At 41.8% G+C, this 17,025-nt stretch overlaps 1 protein-coding gene across 1 annotated transcript in view; it reads right to left on the bottom strand.

The window, feature by feature from the left end:
• Positions 1-16,745, bottom strand: part of slc7a10b (solute carrier family 7 member 10b) — a 43,288-nt gene extending 26,543 nt beyond the window's left edge. Inside the window, exons 1-3 of the mRNA XM_033635985.2 lie at positions 16,231-16,745; positions 4,746-4,950; positions 2,925-3,076 (exon numbers count right to left, since the gene is read on the bottom strand). Coding sequence (XP_033491876.1) covers positions 2,925-3,076; positions 4,746-4,950; positions 16,231-16,384 — 511 coding nt within the window. The 5' untranslated portion in view covers positions 16,385-16,745. The remainder of the gene's footprint in view (positions 1-2,924; positions 3,077-4,745; positions 4,951-16,230) is intronic.
• Between the last annotated feature and the right edge of the window lie 280 nt (positions 16,746-17,025).

Here is a 17,025-nt window from a genome sequence, read left to right as displayed (position 1 = left end):
AAAAAAGGAAAATACAGGCAGAGGGCAGGTTTTCTGCAGATACAGAGCCGATAATGATTGACAGGGATTACTTTAGTGTGAGTCTATATATTGTTTTTTAAGGGAAATCCTGCATAGTGTGTCTTTAAATGTAAGAGACTGGTGCTTTTCATTGTCATGCATGATAATGAGAAGAGTAGTTTGGGATTTTTGGACTGTTGGTCCAATAAAACATACCACTGAAGACATCATCCTGGGCTCTGAGAAACTACACAAGGCATGTTTTACTATTTCCACACATTCTATCGACAAAACATTTATTCGCAACAGTAAAGAGCAGATTCATTTAAAATGAAAATTATCATTAGTTGCAGCCGCAGTCTGAAACACTGACTGTCACACCTTTCTGAGGTCTAGGGCTGCCCTCTAATGGTTGACCAAACGCTAGTCGACCAGAAAGGTCATTAGTTGGATAGATTTCTCTGGTCGCTTAGTCGCAAAAAAAAAGGGAGCTGCAACTTGTCAAAATAAACCTTTGAAAGGTCAGACACAGGAAGTGGCCACGGTCGACACTTAGACCTGAGTCAAACCAATCACAGCCGACAGATATCTTTCCCTTCTTCTGTAAATATTCAGTCTGATAAATACGTAAAAGTTGATCATGTTAGTGCAGGGCTACCCAGAGCTTTACATCTGTCCCACAGACGATAGGCCTACACACTTAAAAACAGCACCTGGAAGAAGATCAGCTCTAAACTCAGGATTTCAGGTAAATAGGCTATACGGTGCTTGTTCATTTTGCCTAACAACCACATATGCAACCTGCCACCGCCAATGTGCTCCTGAAAGCTGGCACAATAAAGGCACAAGAGTAGCACCCAGAGCCCGACCTCATGTATTCCAGGCGGTTAAAGACGCAGCATGTGTACGGCCCCTAATTTCCAGGGCTGGTACCTGCGGTTATTCCACAGGCTAGTTAATAACATGTCGGGCAGGAAATCCAAAGTGTGGGATCATTTTGAGAAGATGAAGGACGAACCCAAGGTGATATGTAAACTCATCTTCATTGGTCGACTACAAACATGACGTATCATCTGAAACATGGAAGTAGCTACATGCCCATTAGCCCACAGCGTCATTAACAGGCGGCTCGCTCAGTGTGTGACGTGCACTTGTAGATAAAATATAGGCCTATATTAATGAAGGTTCATTAGTACGGTTTTGTATTTCTCTGTAATGTAGCACAGTGTTAACAATGTTACTGATACTATTCTTTCTCACACCTTCAACTCAAACCACCAAAATATATCATTTAATAATTGAATTAATATTGTAAACATGCAGGTGACTAGTTGACTAATGACCCTAAATGATGACTATTGGTCTATACGCCTATAAGAAAATTCTTAGTCATGGTCAGCCCTACTAAGGTCATTAATTGATCATTAAACCCAAACAGCTATCATCCAACTCTAAGCAGACACAGCAGGCCTGTCAGTTTCTGGATTTCTTCATGAGCTAAAACCAGCTTTTATTTTCCAAACTACAGAAACCAAACATTCTCCCTCATCCCATCTTCTAGCCCTCCCCTCCTCGCTCCTCGGGGGATGCTGTGCATTTTTTACTGCAGCCATTAAAAAAGGTTTTTAAAAGCCTTCAGCAAGGAGTTACATAAGAGACATTTCCCCTCTGACACACAAAGGAATGGACCCGTAGTTTATTGATGAGCTGGATTATGATCGGCATTAGAGAGGAAAGATGAATGAGTGTCTCCTCATTAACAGTCCTGTTTTATTTCTTATTTATACTATTATTGCATTTATATTTAAAGAAGCATTACACTGCTGGGCTGTTTTTCTAGAAGGAAGACGCAAATACAATACTTGTGACATTGGTGCTACATGACCAGAGAAAACAGAAGAAGGCTGTGGCATTCACTTTTTCTCAAGAGGTAGAAAACCCACAACTACCAGAATGCACTGCATCACATGAACCAATAAACGCTCCTGCAACCTTGACCTTTTTTTCCACAGAAAAACTATATAGTGGATCTTGTAGTAGGAATTGTGCAAATTTGCAGGAAAGCCCAATCAGTCTTTTTTCAACATTGGCAGTATAAAAACAAAATCGGGGAGTGCAGCAAAATGCCGCCTGCCCACTTTTGTTTATACAGAATGCACCTTTTTCAGGGCAATGGGGGGCGTGAGCAAGTAACAAAACGTGTAGCTCAGTGTGTGACGTAAACAGTGACGTGGGAGGGAAGCCGCAGCTGGTCAGTCCTTCGGCGATTCTCTCATAAGTCGGCCCGTTCTTCACCGTCCCCGTCATCTGACGGTTAATGGCCTCTTCGTTTGCGAGGACAAGGAGGGCGCGCAATTCCTTGTCTCCCCAGTTGCTCATCTTTACAGTGTCTGTCAGGTTTGTGTTTCCCTCTTGCTACTAGCTGCTCACTAATTCCTGCTATCAGCTGTTTCCTGTTGCGGAAGGCCGCCTCAGTCTTTTTAAACTAAAAAGGTTCCGCATATATGTGTACCCTACGAGGCAGAAAACTGGGCGCCTCAGATCAACTCGCCAATCCGGCTCTGTGTGTCTAAATGCTCGCAGCTTGCCAGCAAAACGGCCCAACATTCACGGAAAATCTGGCAGTGTAAAAGGGGCTCTAGAGACAGACAACCACTCACACTCACATTCACACCTACGGACAATTTAGAGTCACCAATTAACCTGCATGTCTTTGGACTGTGGGAGGAAGCTGGAGTACCCAGAGAAAACCCACGCTGACACGGGGAGAACATGCAAACTCCCCCCCATCCAGGAACCCCGTTGCTGTGGGGCAACAATGCTAACCACTCCACCACTGTGCCGCCCTGCACTGAAATATCTTTCTGAAAAACATTAAAATGAGAAATAGGTAATACAGTGCAGATGGTACAGATGTCACTTACAGAGACAGGTGGCGGACAGCATCCGTGTTGCCATGTATGGAGGAACACAATTTGGGAAGACGGGCTGCAGGACGTAGCTGGAGAATGTGAGGGCGATGACGGCCAGCGTGGTCGGATACATGATGAGGACGGCGCTCCACAACAGCAGAAACCTGAATAAGAGAAAGACTTCAGTGACTGGTGTGTCCAAGTACGGCACGCTGTATAATTCAGCATTAAACATGAATACACGTTACATTTACGACGATTATAAGTGATAATATTTATAGTAGTGTCCTGTTTTCAGTGGAGCATTATGATGTTATTTGCTTCTCTTAAATACTTTTAAAGGGTTTTCCACTTTTACCCAGGTAGCTAGAATTGCTTTGTCCGAGGGTAGTATAAAAGCAGTGGTAGAAAGTAACTAAATACATTTGTTCTAGTACAGTTTTGAGGTACTTATACTTCACTTGAGTATTTCTATTTTACTGCACTGCATTTATTTAATAACTTGAAAGATTCAGATTCATATTGTGAGATATAATCACCAAATAAATTATGATGCCTTAATACAGCATAAGAAAAACGTTATTGGTCCATGGGCAAAAAGCTACCCCAGTAGGTTTTATGCCTTCACGGACCAGTGAAGTTGCAGTTACAGTTTATATTCATGTCTGTGAAAACATCTTCCACCCAGCAGCACAGAAGATCTATACAATCAGCACAGTTTCAAGGTGGACACCCAAGATTAGAGTCACCAATTCAGTATCTGACCAAATATTTCCCCTTCTGTTCCTGGGATATGACCTTGAATAACAGCCAGGAAAGTGTTTTATGCCGAACATTGTGATGTCACAGTGAAGCTGACCTTTGACCTTTTGGATACAGAATGTCATCACTTCATTATTTTTATCCTGTTAGACATTTGTGTGAAGTTTTGTCTTAATTAGCATATGAATTCTTGAGTTATGGCCAAAAACATAATTTGTGAGGTCACACTGACCTTGACCTTTGACCTCTGACACACAAAATTCTAATCAGTTTATTCCAAATGGACTTTTGTGCCAAATTTTAGAAATTCCCTCAAGCTGTTCTTGAGGTATTGCCTTCACGAGAATGAGACAGAAGCAAGGTGACAGTGACCTTGACCTTTGACCACCAAAATTCAATCAGTTCATCCTTGAGTCCAAGTGAATGTTTGATAAATTTAAAGAACATCCCTTGGGGTTTTCTTGAGATATCTCGTTAATGAGAATAAGACAGGCAAGGTCACAGTGACCTTGACCCTTTGAACTATGACCACCAAAAACTAATCAGTTCATCGTTCACATGGGCATTTGTGCCAAATTTGAAGAAATTCCCTCAAGGTGTTCACAAGGATGGGACAGAAGTACGGACCCACAGACGCACCGACAACCCAAAAACAGCAATAGCCTCCAGCCTCAACTATCGCTGGTGTGGAGGCATAAAAAGCAGTTCTTCCTGGACTTTGAAGTTAAACAAAATTTCAGTATATGTAACAATTTTCAAAGTCATAAAAAGCACACCAGTGGGCAATTTACATGAACTGTCTCTGATCGCGATTACCATCTACTTTACATTTCACTACATAGTGTGTTCGGTATAACAAAGTCTTCAACAAATGTCTGGTGAAAAGTGTCACACTTTATCTTCTGTAGTGCACTCAAATGTTCCGACAATGCACGGTTACTAACTGAGAGTTAACGTCATTCATCGAGCAGACAGAAAACAGGGTGAATGACCTGAGTAGCGTCCAAACTGACACACTCTATGTCCTCTACACCGCCCCACTTTACACTGCAGCAGAGTATCTTCACTCACCCCATCAGACCACCGAATATCTCCGTGACATAAGAGTAGTCTCCTCCAGATTTGGGGATGGTGACGCCCAGTTCAGCGTAGCAGAGGGAGCCCAAGGCAGCGATGCAGCCTCCCAGTACCCAAACCACCAATGCCAGACCCACTGAGCCCGAGTGCTCCAGGACTCCCTTTGGAGAGATGAAGATCCCGGAGCCGATGATGTTCCCTGAGGAGAGGAGGAAGAATCAATCAGCTTTGTGAGCCAGGTGTGTGCACATACAAGGAATTTGACTCATTTTTTTGTTGCTCTCGATGTACATAGAAAGAAAAAGACCATCCTGAAACCAGAGCTTTTGTTTGGTATGCATTTTTAATTTCTCCCAGCTATTTGGGATCAGTAGGACCTGACAAGTATTAAAGAAACTAAGCATTGTCTTTGAACACTAAGTAGTTTTGGAAAAAAAATCTGTCCTTACACAAAGACAGTGGATTTATTCTTAGTAGTCACAAGTGTGTAACAAAGTATAAAATTGCTCATTTCAATGCCTGAAAATTGTTGTGCAAAAACAAAATTGCAAATCATAAAATGTATAAAAAGCAGCGTAACTCCGTATGAATTTTCCTTGCTCCACACTTCAAGCTAGGAATGTCCCTTTTGTCTGTAGTAAGGTGCAACGGTATAAGATTTTCACAATACGATAGCCATCTCAGAAAATATCATAGATCCATGGTGTCACGGTATTACAGAACTTAGAATGACTGAAAATAGAATGAAAACAAAAAGGTTATTGTTGGTTGAAAAAAACGTTTTCTTACTATAACTGAAACTTGAAACCATTTTGTTAATGGAAGTATGTGCAAAAAGTCTCCCCTTTGAAAATAACTAAAATAAAGGGGAGATTCTCCGTCCACTTGCATTCTTTTTCAATATCGTAGATAAGCAAATGTACATAGTATGATAGGCGTACGCTTTTATATCACAGTATACCTTGAAGCCAATATATATCGCTGCAACTGTAGTCTGTAGGAACAGTCCGTCACACCAAATTGGCCTGTATGAAATGCCGTCATAATAAAACGATCAAGTCCCAATGTCCTCAAACAAGTACTTCCTCATTAACAGCATCTTAGCTTGATACTGTTGCTTAAATTGTGCATGTTTTCTGAAGGTTCACAGATACAGATGACATGGAGCAGTGCCACCTGAGATTATAGAGGCAGTGAAGCGTAGTGCTAGCGAGATATGACTGCAGGAAATGACAAAGAAATGAAATAGTGGTGGAAAGGAGTGAAAAGGATTTTGAAAAGAAGTTTGAAACTTGTGACTCTGCACTCTATGGTTAAAATCGGCTGTATCTATGCCATCATAGAGGACGCATGAAAGTATGAGGGCAGTGATGTTTACATTTGAAACAGATGCTACAATGTTCATACATAAAGGGAGTATAAATGAGCCTAAATGGTGCAAAACTACTTCAAAACTTGACGACTACCTCTGACTTGCTAAACACAGACTTTGCCTCACCTCTGTGTGTAATTTTCTGGCATAAATATGCAACATGACAGAGATGGGGATGAAAATGTAGAAAATGCTTAAGTAGATAAATAAACATTAATCCAGCCCATGAACTTAAATTTGCACATTCACTGCAAATATTTTCACATATATGGGGAACATGTTTACATATGCATGTCCGCACAGCACATCTCCAACATTTCCGCTGCTGCACCTTAAAAACACCAGTGACCCTGTTGAGACTCTTGAGCAACCTCAGTCACACGATCCAAACTGTCCCCCTCTGAGTTTATACAGAGGGTATTAAAACACAAAGAGCTCTATAACAGAGTGAGTTAGAGAAGGAGGTAAAGGCCATCACTCAGGCTGGGACAATCCCTCCTGCCCAGAGCCTCAGTATGCAGTGTAGAGTACCAGCAGATCCGACACATTCAGACTACAGCGCTACCAGTAGCACGGCAGAAGGCAGCCAAGTGGCACAGACATCCATTACATAACCAGACATAAATTATCCACTCCAGGCTGCAGAGGTGGGAAGTGACCGACTCACCTTCTGCATCCCTCCAATCCTGCAGCTTCCTTAAAGTGACACACAGGAAGGAAAAACACAGACTGATGCTGTGGAGATGAATGTCGACAAAAACTGCAGCTCAGTTTAATCTAGAGGTACAAAATGACTCTTGATGCTGAGCCTGGTTCAGTGTGTCGAGCAGCCAGCTTGTTCACTCACTCTGAATGGAAAGGTGCTTCAGCATTCTGCACACAGGACCTTTCTCTTGTTCTGGAGAAGGATTTTGACAAAAATGTCCGCCTTGAGCAAGAAACAACGGCTTGGCCGAGAGGGAGCTCAGGTCCAGTTAGCCAAAACCTGGGCTAAAAACCAGGGTCAGACCTCATAAGGGTCACTGTGACGTGCAAGTGCTAAAAAGCCTTTAAAGGGACAGTTCACCCCAAATCAAAAATACATATATCTCCTCTTACCTGTAGTGCTATTTATAAATCTAGATTGTTTTAGTGTGAGTTGTCGAAGTCAGCTGTAGAGATGTCTGCCTTCTCTCCAGGATAATTGAACGAGATGGCACTCAGCCTGTGGTGCTCAAAACACCAAAAAAAAAATATTTGAAAAACCCAACAGCAATGTCTCTTTCCAGAAATCATGACCTTGTTACTCGAGATAATCCACAGACGTTGTCGTGAGTAATTTCATGTAGGAGCTATTTTCGTTTTACCGAGCTACACCCACCAACTGTATCACTGCACAGAAGGAAGCGTGCATCTACTCATGGAAGAGAGGTTCATGCCGACTGTAAGAGATGTGAACATTACTGGTGTCCTCCTCGGCTGAGCTGTAACGTTAGCTAGCTCACTGGTACTAAGGCCCAATCCCAATACCCCCCCTTGTCCACTACCCCTTGGCCCTCAAAATGAATCAACGAGGGGTAGGGGTTGAAATCTTTCCCTAGGAATTGGGACACCACTCACTACGTCACTGCGTCGGTTACGTTCACGCATACCTAACTATTTTAAACAGGAAGCTGCGAGCCATCTACATTTCCAACCGGCATCTACAATGGAGTCTCCATCTGAGTTAATCCTACTGATCGCGTTTGCATTATTCATCATGATTCGTTTGATGAACGACAGACGACAGGGGACTTTTGCTAGCTAGATAGCTAGCTAACCAGCTAACATTACGAGGCAGCATATTTATACTAGCTGGCGTGCTATCGTAATGTGAAAAATCCGACAATTTTGCAGAACAGGACAGATGACAGACGCCAGATAGTGTGAGCTAGCTAGCTAGCTAGCTAACAAGCAACCTGACGAGGGTAACGTTGGCTATGTATGAACTTTTTCCCACATCTCTTGCTCGGTGGTAGCCATGGCGACGTCTACCCCTCGCTGGCAAGTCAGCATCTGAAATCCCTCGCTCAGAAGGGCTAGTTTCATACCCACTACCCCTTGTTGTGCCCCCTACCCCGACACACAAAAAGGAATTGGGACACCACTACCCCTCACGGGAATGCACAAATGTAGGGGTAGGGCTAAGGGGGGCCCTTAGTGAGCTAGCAGTAGATGCACCATGGATGGATAAAGAGACCTGGATACATCATTGGAGGCAGGGCCTTGTTTATTTCTATAAAGTGGCACATGAAGCCAAAATGGTTCAACTGCCCCATATAAAATTACCCAAAAGATCAGCACTGCTTCCGCATTGTGTGGTGCATAGAGGAGGCGCACGCGAGACTTCCACCAACTGAGCCAGCTACTTGCGGTTTAGGGATCGGTTAACTTGAATGGAGGATAAAATGCCTAAATTGTCATCGGAACTGAATGGATTAAATCTCGATAGTCATTTTGCAGGGATTCTGAAGCTAAAAAAATGTATCCACTCATTTGCAGACATCTTTTTGTTCCTCATGTAAGTCTACGGAAAAAGTCTTTCTGGGCTGAAGGGCATCACATGACGTGGTAATTACACTGTTTGGTCACTACGAAAATTGGCTTCAAAGCCCTGCACACTTCCTGGGGGCCTGAGATGCACGCTTCCATCTGCACGGTGGTACGGTTGGCGGCTGTAGTCACAACCATAGACTGAGGGGATGCATGATATTGGATTTACAACATGCGTACATAACAACTCATTCGACCGATAACTGAAACCAACATTTCTAAATTTAGTGATCATCAAGTCTCTTCTGTAGTGGAATTAACATCATACTCTTACTCTTATTGTGATGGCCCACCAGCAGATGAAGACATGAAATACAATTCATTCATAGTGCAAAAGAAGAAAAAGCATATTAGCTAGCTGCGGTGACATCACCCACTGTTTTGTGGACTTTTGATGAGAAGCTTCAAGTTGGCATTTTGGCTGTTGCCATCTTGTTGTTTTTGGAGCCACAAATGACCGTATTTGGAGGAGAGGGTGGAGCTGTAGTGATGCCTCACAGTCAGTTAAAACAGCCCTGCCTGTAATTATGTGTAACTTTAAGCCTTAATAAAACGTAAACAGGTGAGTTATATAAAAACACATCCTCCGTACAGTTGTCATAAATGTTGAGATTAGCCATAGAGACCAAAACTGTTATTTGTATCAGGCTGTAAACATGTTTACATGAGAGTCTTTGGGGATCGACTTGCTACTGGAGTCAGCCTCATGTGGCCATTAGAGGAACTACAGTGGCACTTTGGTGTTGGCTTCATTTGTCAGCCTTGGAGGTTGTTGCTTGCTCACAACAAGGTCTGTGCCTTATCTAGAGTAATCGGGTCAAGATTTCTGGAAAGAGACATTGTTGTTGAGTTTTTCAAATGTATTTTTTGGTGCTTTGAGCACAACAAGCTGAGTGCCATCTAGTTCCATTACATTGGAGAGAATGCAGCCATCTCTACGGCTGATATCTCTAACACGCGGGTACTCACACCAAAACTATCTAGACAGATAAACAGCACTGTAGGTAAGAGGAAAAATATGTGTTTTTGATTATGGGGTGAACTGTCCCTTTAAGTAGGATCCTGCAGCCATCTGTCCCCCTGCTGCTTTACATTTTTCCTCTCATTCACACACTCAGTGACACACCAATCTCAGCTAACTACCATGGAAGGCGCTCATCTGACCATCGGGACCAATTTGAGGTTCAGTGTCTCATCAAACAACACTTTGCTCTTGAGATCGATCAGCCAACTCTGCATTTGGAGGATAACCCACCCCAACAGTTACACCAGCAGCCCTGTCAGTCTCTTATGATCACTACACATCAGGGCCCAGATGTCAAAAAACTTGAATCTGGATCAAAATCATCTGGATTTGGAAGTCCCATGTTTTGCTGTCCAGGATCAGTGAGTTCTTTTTTTTTTTAAAGCAAAATTGCATCGAATCAAATTGATCCACATACAAACTTTTCAACATTACCAAATCCAGATAACCAGCGCTCTAAATCTACATATCAGATCACTATACAGGCAGTTTGCCAACAAATACACTGCACTTACCACTCATCGCCATAGGTGCCGCCAAAGAGAACAAGAAAGATCTTCGAGATTATAACTAATTACTAACTAATTTTTGTTTTATTTTGACAGCTATTTTCAGGATTTATTTTTATGGGGACAACATCCTTTTTTTTGCACGATATACATAAATGTATATATATTTTAACAATTTGAAAGTTTTATCACATTTTGTTCCTGGAATCCACCCTAAATCCAGCCTTCCATTGAGATCAGATTTTCTGGATCAAGTGTATCCCAATCCTACAAAAAAAAGTTTTGAACAACACAAACTGAAGGATTAATGTAGATCAAAATTAGGACTGGATTACATGATCTGATCTGTTTTTAAAACGCTTTTTTTTCCCCCTCTGCAGCTGAAATTCAATCAGATTACTTTTGAACAACTCGGCCCTGAAAACAAAATTGTTAAATGGATTAGAGACAGCTTTCACTTCCTACATCCTCACGACCATCTAGGAAGCCAGTATCCAGTTTATCCTCTGTCCATCCAACATTCAGTTTATGAGGCTAAACTCACAGATCCCAGATTTGGATCAACTTCCATCAGTCTGGACTTTGAGCCTCAGTGAGCCACACTGTGTCGCTGGGTGACATCGTTCATTACATTGAACACACGCGCTATTTTGACTCAGTCCCACATACACCATCCTGCAGCCACAAATACTCAGTGGACCAGTGGTTCCCAACTGGTCCAGCCTCGGGGTCCAGATTTCTCCTTAGTCATTAGCTCAAGGTCCACACAGTTTAATATACTCAGCGTCATACGTGCATTTCACCATGTCGTGGAACTAGTTTACTGTCTCTGTTAAGCAGCTGTCTGTTATTCACACAATCTACAGCAGGAAACTGCACTTCAAAATAAAAGTTCTGTGCTGTAAATTCACTGTACTTCAAAAATAAAGTGTATTTTTACAATCTTGACACACGTCACTTGCGGTCCATTCAGAATGGACCTGCATCCCACTTTTGGACCGCGACCCACCAGTTGGGCACCACTACACTAAAGCACCAAATGTGGCTGAATCCACCACTGAAAATAGTCCCCAGCAGATGCAGCATTTCTTCCTGTTTGTTTGTTTGTTAAAAACAAACTATATGTGTTTGTGTTTTTACAGATATTACAGCTTTAGTTACAAAGGTTGAAAGTAACTATGTGCATCCAAGTAATGTGCTTCAGTACAAATTGTACTGACTTCACTACATTTATCTGTCTTAGTTACTAGTTACTGTACAAATTAAGATTCTTCTCTACAAAACATGTTGAGTTTATAAAATACGATGCTCAGTTATAGATTAAACAGCTGAAACAATTACTTCATTAATCAATTTGTTGATTGACAGACAATTAATGTGATTTTAATGGCTGAAGTCATTTATAATATTAAAACATTTCATGCAATTTATACAGTTAGAGAAGATAAAATACACATTTAGAGGATCTAGGGGCAAATTCTTTTCCACCTGTAATCCGGTTGTGGCGTAGGCTACTCAGGTAAACTAAAGATCATGCCTGATGCTACCTGATAGTCACATCCATATTTATCCATGTAAACAACAATATTCAATGTACAAAGTTTTTTTTCTGTTGTCTTTTTAGTTTTCTTTTCTTTGCTGTTGTTTTTTTCTGTTGATATTTAAATTCCCATCTTTATATTTGTATCTATTTCTGTTTTACACCAATTATTTTACCACTTCTTACTACTATTTTTACTATTGTCTGAGATCAGATATGATAGTGTAACAGTCACAGACATAGACAGGAAGTCATACTTATCCTTTAAGCTCAATGCACAGCTGAGACTGTTTTGGAGGAGTCTTCATATGAACTTAAGTGTTGAACAGTTACATAAAAGACCATCTGTCATTTACCAACAGGTTAATACATCAGCACCTGTCAATGACACAGATGTCCGGGCCAATCAAACATAAAGGCCCAGTGTGTTGAATTCAGGGGGATATCTTTGCAAAAATGGAATACAATCTAACAAATGTGTTTTCTTTAATGTATAATCACCTAAAAATAAGAATTGTTGTGCTTTTGTTACCTTAGAATGAGTCGTTTATATCTACATAAGTCCTTGTCTATGGAGATCGCCATGTTGCACCACCGTATTTCTACAGTAGTCGAGAATAGATGAACTAAACACTGGCTCTAGATAGGGCCATTCATGTTTTCGCTGGTTTTAATCACACAGTCCAATTGTTTTGGAGAGGAAGAGACCTCTGCAGATAATTTGGCTCCCAGTAAAATCTTCTAAACATCTGGATCTTAAGCAATTAAGGAAAAAAGGCGAGCACATATTAGCAGATGCTTGGCTGGCGGCCTGTCTGCGACATGCCAAACACCACTGGAAAAACACAGATTTATAACCTGAAACTGCTTTATTCAGTGTTTTTACTGGTTTAAATCACCAGGTCTGTTTGTTTTGGAGAGGAAGCGACCTCTGTGGGTAATTCGGCTCCAGTTAAAAACCTCCTGAACAATGACAACTGATGGAGTCCTAACCAGGGGAAGTTTCAGCTGGTTGCAATCTGCAGTCCTCGCTGCTAGATGCCTTCACAGTTACGGTTGCTGTTTCCATACATCACATCAGCTCCACCCTGAATCCTCGCGTCGTCTCATGGTATCAAAAAATAATAATAATTTTGTGTCTATAAACAACTAGTAAATTCACAGTGTGTACAGCAGCTCCATCTCAGCCCTCTCTCAAGATATCCATCAGATCGAATGAAAAAACTTTCTGTGCAGCAAATCCAATTATGTCATAATCAAATAACTCCACTTACAACACTGCTCTCACTGACAACACTCTGATCATCCCACAGCTTTCTGCTGAAGACTCTGCTGCAACTGTTGGCATGAAAATAATCTGTCAGCGAGGAAAACAGAGGTGAATATCGTCCGCTTGGAACAAAAGTAAAAAGAAACATTGCTGGAAACATTCCTCAGAGACTTTGGTCCATATTGACATGATGACATCACACAGTTGCTGCAGATTTGTCAGCTGCACATCCATGATGAGAATCTCCCGTTCCACCACATCTCAAAGGTGCTCTATTGGACTGAGATCTGGTGACTGTGGAGGCCATTGGAGTACAGTGAACTCATTGTCATGTTTGAGATGATGTGAGCTTTGTGACATGGTGCGTTATCCTGCTGGAAGTAGCCATCAGAAGATGGGTACACTGTGGTCATAAAGGGATGGACACGGTCAGCAACAATACTCAGGTAGGCTGTGGTGTTTAAACCATGCTCAGTTGGTACTAAGAAAATCTCCCCCACACCATTACACCAGCAGCAGCAGCCTGAACCGTTGATACAAGGCAGGATGGATCCATGCTTTCATGTTGTTTACACCAAATTCTGACCCTACCATCTGAATGTGGCAGCAGAAATCCAGACTCATCAGACCAGGCAGCGTTTTTCCAATCTTCTATTGTCCAGTTTTGGTGAGCCTGTGTGAATTGTAGCCTCAGTTTCCTGTTGTTAGCTGACAGGAGTGGCACCTGGTGTGGTCTTCTGCTGCTGTAGCCCATCTGCTTCAAGGTTGGACATGTTGTTGGTTCAGAGATGGTTTTCTGCAGACCTTGGTTGGAACCAGTGCTTATTTGACTTCCTGTTGCCTTTCTATCATCTTGAACCAGTCTGGCCATTCTCCTCTGACCTCTGGCATCAACAAGGCATTTTGGCTCACTGGATATTTTCTCTTTTTGGGACCATCCTCTGTAAACCCTAGAGATGGTTGTGTGTGAAAATCCCAGTAAACACTCAGACCAGCCCGTCTGGCACCAACAACCATGCCATGTTCAAAGTCACTTAAATCACCTTTCTTCCCCATTCTGATGCTCTGTTCGAACTTCAGCAGGTCGTCTTGACCATGGCTACATGCCTAGATTCATTGCTGCCATGTTATTGGCTGATCAGCTATTTGACTAACTAACACACCGTGTATCTTTGGCTTTAGTGGCCACTGGGAGTCCAGGGCCTTGTGAGACACTATCGGGGGGCTCTGTAGGGCAAAAATGAGTGGATCTTCCACACTGTGTGCACTGGGTGTTGACTATGCTTCTGGTGTTTGGGGTTTTGAGAACATACAAGTTGTAACACGGTGCATTAAAAAGCGATTCGATCCTCCCTGGGTGTCCATACATTTACTTCAGTATGGCCATTAGTTGAGATATGGGATGGGAACCTCCGAAGACTGGTGAAGATGCCGGATCAGAGACTCACTAAAAAAATATTTCACTGGGTTAGTGAGCGTTAGTGAGTTAAAATCATTGTTTAATTTGAACAATTTATCATGTAGATCATAGAACTTATTGTCTCATAAAGAATAACTACAGTGTGGAACCTTACGTGAAGCATAAGATCCCTGTGTGCACAGTTGCACTCAGGAACGTTATCATTAGTATCAGAGACTGGAGGGTTTAACACCACCACAGAGGAGGACAGAACTTGTTTGGTGTGTCATTTAGGTGAAAATTGATGACTTCTGTCTATGTTGATTTCTTTTGCTTGGACGATCCTGAAAAATGTGAGTTTTGTTGCAGAAAGGGAACCTTTTTTAGTGGCTGATTTTTTTTTTTTGCCAGGCAGAGAATTCTGTTTCTGGACTGAGTAGTTAAATAACATGTACTTTATTTTGTTACTATGTCATTGTAGATGTAAGTGTGCATGACACAAATAAAAATCATTCAAATCATATTTTATTATTATTATATTTTTTATTTTATTTTATTTTATTAATTTAATTTAATTTAATTTAATTTATTTTATATTATTTAAGTTTATTTTATTCTATTCCATTTCATTTCATGTTTTTATTACGACAAGGCCAGTGAACCTGGAGCCTCTGGGTGCCCTGAGCAAAATCTGAATTTTTAATCTTCACAATTTTCACCTTAAATGTTTTTTTGTTGTTGTTGTTTTTTATAGGGATGATGCAATTAAACATAGTTCCAATATCCAGTACAGAGTACGGGACTGATGTGTTGCACAGAGAGTTTACAGCTGTTGCTACTTTTCAACTCTTGTCCCTCACTGGGCTTTTACACGTAGACCTAAAATGTTGTTAAGAGTACACACTTTAAAACATCATACATTAACAACCACAGTGCACTATAAACATTGAATTAAAATACATAAATCACAATCCACACACTACAATACACACACCACAGTACACCAAAACGCTTACACTCACACCCCTTAAAGGTTTGAGCACATTCAGAGTGGTTGAGCTCCAGTTTGCTTTCAACCAGCATCTGACCTTTGTTGTGAAGGATTTTATCATCATGAACACATGGAAGTCCTGGTTTGTGTATTTTAAGTCATATTTATAAAAATCTGGAGTAAAACAGTGAGTTTTGTGGCTGAGCGCCAGACAGCCGACTCACTGCTGACATATCTGCATCACCCTCCTGCAGGGCCAGCTGGTAATATTCATACTAGCAGTGATCATCAGAGCAGAGTGGTGCAGCCAGTGCTCATGCTGAAACAGCCGGCCCTCTGCATGCAGCCTGACTCCCTGCAGGCCCTCCACCTCCACCTCCATCCCCATCTCCAACCAGCCTGGATGATGCTCCTGTATTTACTGTGCTTAGGTGTGTTTAAAGCTCCCTGCTGTCCCTTCTGCTCCAGCACACAATGTCCATCTGCCTGACCAGCAGCCTGTTCCTGCACTTCATATATTTCAGCCACGTAAGCACTTACAACTCAGTTTGATGTGAACACACATGCAAACAAACATGGAGTCCCTCATTTTCTTATGACCAGTGCTACCAAACTATGATCTGCCCCATCAGTCCAGGGGCCACAGAGGATTTCAGCTTTATTCTAACAGTTGTTTGTAAAGTATCAGCCCTGCAGAAACACAGTCAGACGGCTCTGAGTAGTTTTTGTAAAGTTGTGCAGTGATAAAATAAAGAGCAGAGCTGATCCCAAGTGGCAGCAGCTCTCTTGTTTTCCTGCCTCACCTATGATGATGGTGCAGGCGCTCAGCAGCCCGATCTCCTTCTTCAGAGTCACTCTGTCGGGGATTTTCTTCTTCTTCTCCTTCTTCTTCTTGCCGTCCGTCACGGTGCCGTGCGGCCGGGAGCAGATGCTGCTGCTGCCGTTCTGTCCATCCATGTCCGCCTGCCCGGGTCCGGTCCGGTCCGTCCAGTCCACTGTGTCCTCCCAGTCCCAGTACTCCCAGTGCTCCTGTCCTCTCCTCGCTCCGTATTCATGCAGACTGAATGGGCTGCGCTTGCGCAACAACCTGCCGCTGTCCAGGGTAGAATGTTAAATACCCTGGACTCACCATGAGGCGTTCAGGGACACCGGGAGGAACCGTGATGCTGCTGTCAGGCTACCTCCTCCAGGTGGAGTGTTTCTGTTTCAGCTCCTTGAAGAGTCCTTTAGATGAAGTCAGAGAAAACACTCTTCTGCGGAACTCAAAAGCAGTGGTGGAAAAACAAACAAACAAACAAACAAACAAACAAAGTCCGAATGATACCACAAATTTATGAGAAACATAAATAATACAAACTATAAATAATACTACAATAATTGTATTTGTATTTGCAAAAAATAGAGAATAGCACGGTGCAAAAATATTGAAATATAGATAATAGTTAAGTGAAAAACATTTTTTGAAAAAAGTTAACAGGTGCAAAATATGAAAAAATAGATAATAGTAAAGTGTAAAATAATAAAAAAAAAAATATTTAAAAGAACTAGGTAACAGTAAGGTGCAAAACAAGGTATCAGTAAGGTGAAAAATATATTTA

Source organism: Epinephelus lanceolatus, chromosome 5 (assembly GCF_041903045.1).
Source record: "Epinephelus lanceolatus isolate andai-2023 chromosome 5, ASM4190304v1, whole genome shotgun sequence".
In the NCBI taxonomy this organism is placed as follows: domain Eukaryota; kingdom Metazoa; phylum Chordata; class Actinopteri; order Perciformes; family Serranidae; genus Epinephelus; species Epinephelus lanceolatus.
This window is presented reverse-complemented; position numbering and strand designations above follow the sequence as displayed.